Raw genomic sequence first — 13527 nt, forward strand, 5'->3', positions numbered from 1 at the left:
CAAATTACTTCCCTTGTGTTGGAAAATTGGGTTTAGGCTGGGAGGGGAAATAAAATTGCGCAAGGCTTGAACAAAGAACAGTGGAGGACTGATGTAAACAACCAAGGAAACAGTTTTGGGCTAGAAAGAAAAGAATCTTTAAGATAGAGTAGGTAGAAATTTGTAGTTTGAATTTAACAGCTCCAAAACCGTGCTGTCCGGAGGGAGTAAATATGATGAGAAAACAATTGTTTTTGACTCAGGGCAACTCAGAGAACGGGGGAAAAAGGTTACTATGGCTGTGACTGTAAGAAATACAGGGCACTAAAATCTTGTTACTCTGATACAAAAATGATTTGATTATCACAACTTTTCCCCAGCGTTTGGGCTTTGTAAGGTCATCATTTGGATCTTAGTTAACTCGTGGGCAGATGATGAGGTGAAATTTAAAACAGCTGAAGTTACCAGCTCTTGAAAAAAAATCGAAATGCTTCCCTTCCTAGGAACAAGGTAATATGGTAGCCATAGGGCATAATTTTCTTGTGGTGAGGCTATAAGGCACCCGGGGGCCCAGGTAAAGGCTGCCGGTTGATTTCGATTTTCTAGCCTCTATTCGTACGGCATCTAAGTGCGTCTGAATCTTTTCCAGGCTCACATTGCAAGGCAAGGTGTTTTTTTTTCTCAGCAGAAGCGCCAGTGTTTTTCAAAGCGAGATACTGGCATCAGCAGCATCAAAAAAATACCGGAATCTAAGGTAAAAATGTGTATTCGGTCCAATCGCATCTCTACGGAATTTCAGTTTGGGGTGACGCTGGTGAGCTTGACGCATGCCCCTCCCCCTCCGGCCAGCAGGCGTCAGAGCGCGCCTGAGCTGCCAGCCGGGCCCCGCCCCAGCCCCCTGCTCCTCCCCTTTTCCCTCCCCGCTCCTCCCGCCTCAATCTTGGCGGGAAGACGCCAGCTGCTAAGCCGCGGAAAGATGTCTGGGTCGCGCGTGGGCAGTGAGGTGAAGGTGGGCTCCAGACAGCGACTCCAGATGAAGGTGAGAGCCGACTTGTTGCTTTCGGGGTACTTCTTCCTCAGTGTTTACTGAGGGATTGCCCGGAGCAGGCCCGGGAGGGCACGAAGACTTGGCACTCACCACCTCCACACTGCGGAACTAGTTCCCGCTCCTTGGGGCATGTTTCAGCTTAACGGGTTTTTCGGGGACGTTGTTTCAAAAGATAATCGGGGATCCCGGCCGTTTTCCTCTGTGGAAACTTCAGCGTTGGGGAAGGTTCTTATCAATAAGCCCGGAAATAGGGGCAGGATGGGATCAGGGACTCCGCATCTGCCTTTAGGGCAGTTACTGTTGTCTTCCGACTCTAGAGACAATTCCATTTACTCCGAAGGTGACAGTTGGGGGTAGTCTCAGTTACAAATGTAGTCATTATTACTATGTTATTATTGGTTAGCAGAGTTCTGGGTAAAAAATACACCCAGTATAATAAATACTTAAATTCAGGTTAATGAGTTAAATATCTAGATTTTGGTGGGGGAAAAAGTTAGCTTACAGGCTATCACTTTGGATTTATGTTTTCGTTATGAAATAGGAATTAGATTTATTTATACAGACGTGTAAAAAGAGGCATAGGACCTGGAACTCTAATGCTCTCTTTTCTTTTATTGGCCTGAATAGGTGAATGACTATAAAGAAAATCAAAACATCACTTGTGTATCTCTGAGACCAGGACAGACTACAGTTTTAGGAAAAACACCTAAGGTGTATCTTGTTCCCTTTTCACTCAGTAATTACAAGCCAGACCAATTTAAGCCCCCTAAGTCCCTATTGGATAAGGATTTTAACAATGAAGTTGCATGTAAGAAATGTAAGAAGACTGAAATAAGGAAAACTTGCAAAAGGATTTTAACTCCAAGGATGGAAGGCACATCTTCCAAGGCAGAATCCACTCTGCAAAAATCATCCTTAGATGTTTATACTGAAAGTAACAAGCGACAATACAATAGCACTTCGGATACAGTGATTGTCAGTGTTGATATGGAAAGCAGTCACGATCTAGACAGTGATGAAGATACCACACCAGGCTTGGTAAGAATTTAATTACTAGCTTATTCAAATTTTTCTTATTTTAAAGTTTGAAATTCTGGTAAGCTAAGGTTATCCAGGGTTCATGTATGTTTAATTGAAATTTTATTTTTTAAATGTTAAACACATAGCTTGGTTAATTTTGCTCTTGGTTTTGATTTGTCAAGGAGAGGATTGACTTAATCTTTTTTTTTTTTTTTTTAAGATTTTATTTGTTTGTTTGACAGAAATAGAGAGTGTGTGCAAGTAGAGGGAGCAACAGGGAGAGGGAGAAGCAGGCCCCCTCCTCAGTAGGGAGCCTGATGTGGGGCTTGATTTCAGGATTCTGGGATCATGACCTAGGCTGAAGGCAGATGCTTAACCCACTGAGCCACCCAGGCACCCCTAATCTTCATTCTGTTTCCCTTTTTTTCCTCTCCGTTTCTTGTGGATATTTTTTTTTTCAAGATTTTATTTATTTATTTGACAGAGATCACAAGTAGAGAGGCAGGCAGAGAGAGACAGGGGAAACAGTCTGCCTGCTGAGCAGAGAGCCTGAAGGTGGGCTCTATCCCAGGGCCCTGAGATCATGACCTGAGCCGAAGGCAGAGGCTTAACCCACTGAGCCACCGAGGTGCCCCTCTTGTGGATATTTTTGAATTTACATATACTTCATGGTGTCTTGCTCACCATTACATATTTATGCACAATGTGCCCGAAGAAGTTGGCCTGTGAGACATACAGCATTTGAGTGACCCTTGATATGAGGGTAGGAAAATCATCATTAATTGCTTATGATAGCTGAATAATAATTCCTCTAAATACAAAGAGGAGAAATATGGAGTAGAGAAGATACATGAGAAACACTTGTTAGTTTTATTGAAGATAATAGTTTGAATCAGTTTAAGGAATTAAGCGTCTATTTTTTGGATTTCTGTTGCTTACCAGGAATGTTATACTTCATTTAAAGTGACAGATTTTTGTGCAAGATAAGATAAAACCGTACCGCATGTCAAAATGGAGCAGAAAATGATGATAGGGCAAAGGAAGATAGGATAATTCTGGTGGTGTTCTTTTGAAATAGGTCAATTTATGCTTTACTGTCTCAGGTAAGAACTAGGACTGCTGGTGGGACAGTATAGGTCAGTCATTACTGCATTGGACTGGGGTTGAAAGTGTAGGTTTTAGATGTGGCTACTTCTAAGAAACCTTGTGTTTTTAAGCATATCACTCTGTAGTGAGGAGATTGGATAAGATCAGCGCTTCTCAAACTCCAGCCTGTATCAGAATTTCCTGGAGGGTTTTTAATTTTTATTTTTTTAAAATTTAGTTTAATTTTTTTTTTCAGTGTTCCAAAATTCATTGTTTATGCACCACATCCAGTGCTTCATGCAGTACGTGCGCTCCATAATACCCACCACCAGGCTCACCCAATCCCCTACCCGCTCCCCTCCAAAACCCTGAGTTTGTTTCTCAGAGTCCACAGTCTCTCGTGGTTTGCCTCCCCCTCCTGGAGAGTTTTTAAAACTTCATTGCAGGACTCTACCACTAGAGTTTCTGATTCAGAAATTTTGGAGTGGGGTAAAGAATTGGCATGTCCAACATAGTTTCCTAGAGATGCTGGTGTTGTTGGTCTGGAATGTCATTTTGAGAACCACTGGATTAGATTATCTGTTTGGCCTCTTTGACTATATGATTCTGAGTATATGAGGCTAGTGTGAAATAGATTTTATTTTTTAAGGTTTATTTAAAAATTTTTTAAATTGTTTTTTAATTTCTGTTACCGTCAACATACCATGTTACATTAGTTTTAGGTGTACCATATAGTGATTCAGCAATTTTGTACACTACTCAGTGTTCATCATGGTAAATGTACTCTTAATCCCCTTCCCTTCACCTATTTCACCCATCCCCCCACCCACCTCTTCTCAGGCAGCCATCTGTTTTCTATAGTTAAGAATCTGTTTCTTGGGTTTTCTCTCTCTCTTTTTTTCCTTTGCTTATTTGTTTTGTTTCTTAAATTCCGTATATGAGTGAAATCATATGGTACTTACCTTTATCTGACTGATTACACTTAGTCTTATACTCTCAAGCTCCATCCATGTTGTTGCAAATGGTAAGATTTCATTCTTTTTCATGGCTGAATAATATTCCATTGTATATATGGATACACACACACTCTGCACCTTTTTTTTTTCTTTAAGATTTTTATTATCTTTAAGTAATCTCTGTATCCAATGTGGGGTTCAAACTTACAACCACAATATCAAGAGACACATACTATACTGACTGAGCCAGCCAGTCACTCCCTAGATCTCTGTCCTTTCATATATTGATATTTTAGTTTGATCTAAGGAAACAGGGTCAGAAATTAGAACATTAGGAATTAAAGTACTGAAACTAATCAAGCAGAGTCATACATGCCCAGTATATATTTAAATTGAAGGTTTTAAGCTGAAGGTTCTAGCATCTTTTTTTTTTTTATTATTAAGATTTTATTTATTTATTTGTCGTAGAGAGAGAGGGCACAAGCAGGGGGAGTGGCAGACAGAGGGAGAAGCAGACTCCTTGCTGAGCAAAGAGCCAGATGCAGGACTTGATCCTAGGACCCTAGGATCATGACCTCAGGGAAGGCAGATGCTTCACAGACTGAGCCAGCCAGGTATCCCAAGGTCTAACATCTTTATGGGACATTTTATCCTTTTTCTTTTCATTAGTTATCTTTTTGGAGCAAAATGACTAAGGTTTTATGGTACCATGCTTTAGAAACAATATATATATTTTTTAAAGATTTTATTTATGTGTTTGATAGAGAGATCACAAGTAGGCAGGGAGGCAGGCAGAGAGATGGGGAAGCAGAGAGCCTGATGCGGGGCTTGATCACGGGACCCTGAGATCATGACCTCAGCCAAAGGCAGAGGCCCAACCCACTGAGCCACCCAGGCACCCGAAACAATATTTTATTTATAAGCTTATTTCTTCCCCAAATGAGGGAAGGCTTTTGTTGCATTATAGACAAGTGTCTTTGCCTGTAAGTCAAAAATTTTAGGGGCGCCTGGTCACTCAGGTGGTTAAATCATCTGACTCTTCGTTTCAGCAAAGGTCATGATCTCTTGGAAGGGGAGATTGAGCCCAGCCTCTGGACTCTGTGCTCAGTGGGGAGTCTGCTTGAGATTCTCTCCTTCTGATCCTCCCCCTACTTGTACTCCCTCTCTAAAATGAATAAATAAATCTTTAAAAAAATTTATGATTCCAGGGTCCTGGGATGGAGTCCCACATCTGGCCTTTCTTCAGTTTCTCCCTTTGCCTGATGCTCCTCCTTGCTGTGCTCTCTCTCTCTCTCTCTCTCTCTGACAAATAAATAAATAAAAATCTTTACATTAAAAAAATATTTTAACTTCACAGAGCATTTCTTTCTTTCTTTCTTTCTTTCTTTTTTTTTTTTAAAGATTTTGTTATTTGATTGAGAGAGATCACAAGTAGGCAGAGAGGCAGGCAGAGAGAGAGGGGAAGCAGGCTTCCTGCTGAGCAGAGCACGGGATGCGGGGCTAGATCCCAGGACCCTGGGATCATGACCTGAGCCAAAGGCAGAGGCTTAACCCACTGAGCCACCCAGGCGCCCCTCACAGAGCATTTCTTAACAGTTTTAAGTTTTGAGAACAGTTTGGGCTTATAGAAGAGTTACAAAAATGGTAGAGAATTCTGATACTTCTTTCACCTGTTTCCTCTTGTGTTAATATCATACATAACTGTAGAACGCTTACCAAACTAAGAAATTAACCTTGCTACAATAGTATTAACTACAGTACAGAATTTATTAGGATTTCACCATTTTTTTTTAAACTAATGGCCGTACTCTGTTCCAGTATCTAGTCTAGGATTGCACAGTGCATTTAATAGCCATGTTTGTGTAGTCTCCTCCAATCTGTGACAGTTCCTCAGTCGTTCATGACCTTGGCACTTCTGAAGAGTACTGAATAGTTATTCTGTGTAATGTTCCTCAATTTGGGTTTGTCTTCTATTTTCTCATAATTAGATTAAGGTTTTGCATTTTTTTGGGAGGAGTACTACAGAAGTGAATGTACCCTCCTTAGTGTGTCAGGTCAGGGTGTACTTGATATATTTTACTGGTGATTTTGACATGGATCACTTGGCTAAGGTGGTCTTTGTCAGGATTCTCCAATGGAAACAATATTTTCCCCTTTGTAATTAGTAAATATTTTGAGGGAGATACTTTGACACTATGCATATATCTAGTTTCTGTCATCAAGCATATATTTATTTTTTTAATTGAGATAAAATTCACATAACATAAAATTTGCTATTTAAAAGTATACAGTTCGGTAGTTTTTAGTATATATACAAGATTGTAAAATCATCCCCGCTATCCAGTTTCAGAAAATTTTTTCACTATTGAAAGAAACCTGTACCCATTAGCAGTGACTACCAACTCCTTCACTTCCCTAACCCAGCCCTGGAAACCATAAATCTACTTTCTTTCTCTATAGATTTGCCTGTTCCACACATTTCATATAATTGGAATCATATGATATGTAGCTTCTTGCATCTGTCTTCTTTGACTTAGCATAATGTTTTCAGAGTTCATTCATGTTGTAGTATGTACTTGATTCCTTTTCATGGGTGACTAATATTCCATGTATGGATATACCACATTTCGTTTATCCATTCATCAGTTGGTGAACATTTGGGTTGTTCCCACTTTTTTGCTGTTATTAATATTGTTGCCACAAACTTTTGCTTATGTGTTTTGCTGAACATATGTTTTCCATTATTTTGGGTATATACCCAGGCGTGAAATTGCTGGGTCATATGATCAACTGTGTTTAACTTATTGAGAAACTGTCAAATTGTTTACCAGACTGACTGCATCATTTTTACATACCAGTAGCAATGCATGAAGAATCTACTTCCTTTATACCTTTGCCAATACTTGTTATTTATCTTTCCTAAAAATTGAAAAAAGTTTATCATAAAATACACAATATAAAATTTAGCACCTTAACCATTTTTAAAGGTACAGTGTAGTACTTTATGTTGTTCATTTATGTTATTGTGAGACCAATCTCCAGAAACCCTTTCATCTTGAAAAACTGAAACTCTGTGCCATTAAATAACTTCCCATTTCCTTCCTCCTGCCATCACCTGGCAGGTACCATTCTACTTTGTGTCTACTTTGAATTTGACTAGTATAGGTACCTCATAGAAGTGGAATCATGGTATTGTCTTTTTGTGACTGGCTTATTTCATTTAACATAATGTCCTTAATCATTCATATTTTTTTTAATTAAAAAATTTGGAGGGACATAGAGGCAGAGGGAGAGGGAGAAAGAGAATCTTAAGCAGAATCCATGCTCAACATGGAGCCTGACCCGGTCTCAATCTCATAACTCTAAGATCCTGAGCTGAAATCAAGAGTCAGATGCTTAACTGACTAAGCCACCCAGGCACCATCCCCTCCCCCAGTATTTTTTTTTAATTGAGTAAATTCTAGGGCCAGTGAGGGGCTTGAACTCATAACCCTGTTATCAAGAGCTCATGCTCTACCAACAGAGCCACCCAGGCGTGCCTGTTGTTCTTTTATCTAAGTTTCCTTAACTCTTTGAATGAATTTTAAAATTTTATGTTACTGATTTCTCTTTTTGTTTAATAAAAAGATAACTGTGAGTAATGGTACAATTCATGACCAGTAGGAAATAATTTAAAATAATTTGCTTTTAGGGTACACTACTTGACTTCTGTTATGTCCCTTGTTATTTAATTGGGAAGCCATGTAGATACTTTGTGATTATCCCAAATTCAAACTCTTACATTCGGTATCCAGTGCAGCAAAGATTGTGTGCAAATTGATAAGAAAGCATGTACTGAATAAAGCAGGTACTATTTGAAGGAAAGTATACATTTGAGAATTCAACACCTAGTTTTTTGAGGTGCTTTCCTGTGGATCATGCAAAGTAACAGAATTTTTTTTTGGTGTAATTTCATAGGATGAATTTTCAGGATTGTCAGCGTATGAAAGGAAGAGACTGAAGAACATATCAGAAAATGCAAACTTTTTTGCTTCTCTTCAGTTGTCTGAGGTTTGTGTGGAATTTCTAATTAAGAGCAAGATGCCATTCCTCTTGCCCATAGGTCAATAAAATACTCGTAGTATCAGGTTTCATATATAAGATAAGGGAGGGTAAAATTAGGACTGAGTTTTGTGTTTAGTAAGAGGAGGCTACCATATTTTATTGATTCTAATTTTTTTCATTTTAATGCTTTTGAAATTGACATTTTGAAACTATAACTGGCAGCTCTTCCTTTTGTTGGTGCATAAGATAATGGTGTCTTATGAATGGTTGTCTTGGATTCAGGGGAACAGGGTATGTTCCAAGTGGTTGCTTTACCTCTAAAGGATAAAGGAGAAATAGGAGGAATGGGTTGAGGGATGTGTGGTAAAGGAGTGAGAGGACAAGCCTTCCCCCCACCCCGCAATCCTTTTTTTCCCTAAGATTTATTTATTTATTTATTTATTTGAGAGGGAGAGAGAGCATGAGTGGAAGTGGGGGAAGGGGAAAAGAGAGAGGGACAAGCAGACTTCCTGCTGAGCAGGGAACCCTGGTATCATGACCTGAACTGAAGGCAGACACTTAACTAGCTGAACCACCCATGCGCCCGTCTTTTTTTTAAATCTTAAAGAATAGATGAAAATATGCTTTGTATAGTGAGTTTTAAGGATAAATGGCCAGGGGCACCTGGGTGGCTCAGTTGGTTGAGCGTTTGCCTTTGGCTTGGGTCATGATCCCAGGATCCTGGGATGGATCCCCATGTCAGGCTCCCTGCTCAGCAGAGAGCTTGCTTCCTCTCCCTCTGTCTGCCACTGCCCCTGCTTGTGTTCTCTCCATCAGATAAATAAATAAGAGCTTTCAAAAATGGTAATAAATTCAGAATCTTAAAAAAAAGGATAAATGGCCAATGTATGGTAATGTTTTATAATCATAACTAAATGTGTAATTTACATTATTTCTTCACACTGTGGGTGAAACTTCTGTGTGTGAGATCACCCTGTGTGAGGTAGCCTTTCAGGAGGGTGTGTGATATTTTCCTTCAAAAGGTAACAAGCCCTTGGCTTTATTAAATAATTACTTGATATCTTTGATTACACATTCTCAAATATTCAGCATGTGTTTGCATCTTGAGGGAAGGGTGGGTAACTTAATATAAGGGACTAAATTGTTAAGTTACTAAAAGTTGAAAAGTCATCAAAAATTTAGACAAAGTAACTCTGATTTTGATTTTAGTTACCAGAAATTATGATTTGATTTATAGAAGTGTAACACAACTTTCCTGGAAAATATCAAAATAGAATTGCCTGTAGCAGAAGTTAAACATTTTAATTCATAATAGTATATTTGATTAAATGTTTAATGTTCAGTCATATAAACTCATTAGTAACCTGGTCCAAGGTATCAGAATGTAAATACAATGTGGGGCTTGAACTCTTGACCCTGAGGTCAAGACCTGAGCCCAGATCAAGTCTAATGTTTAACCAACTGAGCCCTCAGGGGCTCCAGTTCTTTAGATGTTATTATTTACTTACTTTTATTATTCATGGTTTATTTGTCTCATGTCTGTTACCAAGAGCAGGAATTGTATCTTAAGGATCTTTATTTCCTATATAGATCTTAGTTCAGTGTTGATAAAACAGCTTACTTAATATTTTATAAGGTAGTATCTTTACATGTATGTTTTGTATATTTTGCAGTCAGCTGCAAGGCTCCGTGAAATGATAAAAAAGAGGCAGCCTCCTGAATCCAAAAGGTAAAAGATTTGGTTTACAGTGCTTATACCATGATGTATTACTGAGTTATTTATAATTTGAAAAAATGGTTACCGTGGTAAAATAATAGAAACTGTAATCTTAAGCCTGTTGTTTCACATCTTCACGAGCATTTGCTGTTGCCAGTGTTCTGGATTTTGGCCCTTCTAATAAGTATGTATTGGTATATCTCATTGTTCTTTTAATTTCTGTTTCTCTGATAATAGGAGATCATCTTTTCATATGCTTATTGCTATCTGTATATTACTTTGATGAAACTATTTGTTAAGATCTTGGCTCATTTTTTAATTAAGTTGTTTTTTATTGTTTTAAGAGTTCTTTGTATATTTTGGATAACAGTCCTTTATCAGATGCGTTTTGTGCAAATTTCCTCCCAGTCTGTGGCTTGTCTTCTCATCTCTTGATAGTGTCTTTTGCAGAGCAGAAGTTTTTAATTTTAATGAAGTTTACTTCATCAATTTTTTCTGTCATGGATTGTGTTTTTGGTGTTTTATTCCAAAAACCATTGGTATACCCAAGGTCACCTAGATTTTCTATTTTACAAGTTTTATAGTATTGCATTTTACATTAGATTTGTGATCTATTTTGAGTTAATTTTGTGATGGAGGTAAAGCTGTGTCTAGATTGATTATTTATTTATTTATTTATTTGGGAGAGACTGAGTGAAAGAGACAGAGTGAGCATGAGCCAGGGAAGAGGCAGAGGGAGGAAGAAGCAGGCTCCCCGCTAGGCAGGGAGCCTGATGTGGGGCTCGATGATCATGACCTGAGCCAAAGGCAGATGCTTAACTGACTGAGCCACCCAGGTGCCCTAGATTGATATTTTTTTTTAAAAAATGTGGTTGTCCATTTGTTCTAGCACCACTTGTTGAAAAGATTTTCTACATAGACTATCATGTCATCTATGAGCAAATGCAGCTCTATTTTTTTTTTAAGATTTTATTTATTTATTTGACAGAGAGAGGGCATGAGCGAGCATAAGCAGGGGGAGTGGCAAGCAGAGGGAAGAGAGAAGCAGGTTCCTAGCTGAGTAAGGGGCGTGATGTGGGGCTCGATCCCAGGACCTGGGGGTCACGATCTGAGCCAAAGGCAGATATTTAACCAACTGAGCCACCTCATGAGAGAGCATGAAAGGGAAGAAGGTAAGAGGGAGAAGCAGACTCCCCAAGGAGCAGGGAGCCTGATGTGGGACTTGGTCCTGGGACTCCAGGATCGTGACCTGAGCCGAAGGCAGTCACCCAACCAACTGAGCCACCTAGGTGTCCCAGCTTTTTTTTTTTTTTTTTTAACTTAATAGATTACTGGTTTATTATAAAAGGATATAACTTAGAACAGCTAAAGGAAGAGATGCATAGGGCAAGTCATGGGGAAATGGTATAGAGTGTCCATGCCCTCTCAGAACACTCTCTCAGTGCCATTCTCCCAGCACATCCATGTGTTCACCAACCTGGAAACTCTTATTTTTATTTAAAAAAAAAATTTTATTTATTGAGAGAGTGTGCATGTGAGGAGGGGGAGGGGCAGAGAGAGAGGGAGAGAATCTTAAGTAGGCTCCATGTCTAGTGCAGAGACTGACTTGGGGCTTGTTTTCATGATTCCGAGATTATGACCTGAGCCAAAACCAAGAGCCTGATGCTTAACTGACTGAGCCATCTAGGTGTCCCCAACCTGGAAACTCTTGAACAAATATAATTTTATTTTTTTCATCCAAATCTGTGTACCATTTATTTTCTTTTCTTGTCTTATTTCTTTAGCTAGAACTTCCAGCATAAGGTTGAAAAGGAATGGTGAGCAAGGACATCTTATCTTATACCTTATCTTGGTGGGAAGGCTTGGTGTTTCTCACCATTTAAGTATGACATTAGCTCTAAGTTTTCTGTAGATACTCTCTGTCAAGTTGAGAAAGTTCCCCTCTACTGAGATTTTTTTTTTTTTTTTTAAATCATGAATGGGTGTTAGATTTAGTTAGAAGCCTGTTCCATTTTAGTTGATGGGATCGTGTGATTTTGCTTTTTTAGCCTATTAATGTGATGGATTACATTGAATGATTTTTTGATAGATTACAATAAGTGATTTTTGAGTGTTGAACCAATCTTGCATACATGGAATATATCCCACTTGGTTGTGGCTTGTAATACTTTTTGTACATTGTTGGGTTCCTTGTACTAATATTTTGAGGGTTTTGCATCTGCTCATGAGAGATTATTGGTCTGTAGTTTTCTTTTTTATAATATCTTTGGTTTTGGTATTAGGGTCATGCTGACCTTCTAGAATGAGGTAGGTAAGATTCTCTCTGCTTTTATCCTATAAAAGAGGTTGTAGAGAATTGGTATAATTTCTTTCTTATATGTTTGGTAAAATTCACCAGTGAACCTATGTCAGCCTGGTGCTTTCTGTTTTGGAAGATTATTAATTATTGTATAATTTCCTTAATAGGTGTAAGCCTATTCAGATTATCTATTTCTAATTCAGATTGTGAGTTTAGCAGTTGAGTCTTTTTAAGACTTGTCTTTCATCTAGGTTATCAAATATGTGGGCATAGAGTTGTTCATATCATTCCTTTATCTTTATTTTTAATGTCCGTTGGATCTATAGTGAGACCCCTCTTTCCTTTGTGATACTGATAATTTTTTTATTAGCCTTCCCTAGAGGTTTATTGATTTTATTGGTCTTTTTTAAAAAAAGATTTTATTTATTTATTTGATGCAGAGAGAGCACAAGTAGGCAGAGTGGCAGCAGAGGGAGAGAGAGAAGCAGGCTCTCCACTGAGCAGGGATCCCAATGCTGGGCTCGATCCCAGGACTCCTGGGATCATGACCTGAGCTGAAGGCAGACACTTAACCGATTGAGCCACCTAGGAACCCTGATTTTATTGGTCTTTTTAAATTTAATTTAAATTTTTTTTTTTTTAAGACTTTATTTATTTGAGGGGCACCTGGATGGCTCAGTGGGTTAAAGCCTCTGCCTTTGGCTCAGGTCATGGTCCTAGTGTCCTGGGATCGAGCCCCACATCGGGTTCTGTGCTCTGTAGGGAGCCTGCTTCCACCTCTCTTTCTATCTGTCTGCCTCTCTGCCTACTTGTAATCTCTGTCTGTCGAATAAATGGATGGAATCTTTTAAAAAAAAAAAAAGACTATTTATTTGAGAGAGAGTGAGAATGAGAAAGAGCAAGAGAGATCACAGAGGGAGAGGGAGCGAACTTGCTGCTGAGCAGAGAGGACCCTGAGATCATGACCTGAGCCTATGAGCCACCCAGGCACCCCTGTTGTATCTATCTACCTATCTATTTAATTAATTAGAGACCAACCAAGCACAAGCAAGGGGAGGGGCAGAGGGAGAGAGAGAAAATCTCAAGCAGACTCTGGTGAGCATGGAGCCCTACATGGGGCTTGATCTCAAGACCCTGAGATCATGACCTGACCTGAAATCAAGAGTTGGACACTTAAACAACTGATCCACCCACATGCCCCAAATTTTATTGTTTTTTTTGAAGAACTGGCTTTTGGTTTTGCTGATTTACCCCATCACCCTGCCCCTGGTGATTTCCTGTTTTTAATTTTATTGATTTGTTCAACTTTTATTATTTCTTTTCTTTTCCTTACTTTGGATTAATTTGCTCTTCTTTTTCTAGTTTCCTAAGTTGGAAA

General features: G+C 38.9%; 1 protein-coding gene across 1 annotated transcript in view; it reads left to right on the forward strand.

Annotated features, from left to right (window-relative positions):
- The first annotated feature begins 892 nt into the window (after positions 1-892).
- Positions 893-13527, forward strand: part of LOC111161076 (WD repeat domain 76) — a 52975-nt gene continuing 40340 nt past the window's right edge. Inside the window, exons 1-4 of the mRNA XM_022524558.1 lie at positions 893-1018; positions 1655-2065; positions 8047-8139; positions 9807-9862. Of these exons, the coding sequence (XP_022380266.1) occupies positions 956-1018; positions 1655-2065; positions 8047-8139; positions 9807-9862 (623 nt within the window). The 5' untranslated portion in view covers positions 893-955. The remainder of the gene's footprint in view (positions 1019-1654; positions 2066-8046; positions 8140-9806; positions 9863-13527) is intronic.

Source organism: Enhydra lutris, unplaced genomic scaffold, assembly GCF_002288905.1.
Source record: "Enhydra lutris kenyoni isolate GAN:26980312 unplaced genomic scaffold, ASM228890v2 scaffoldscaffold4, whole genome shotgun sequence".
NCBI lineage: Eukaryota > Metazoa > Chordata > Mammalia > Carnivora > Mustelidae > Enhydra > Enhydra lutris.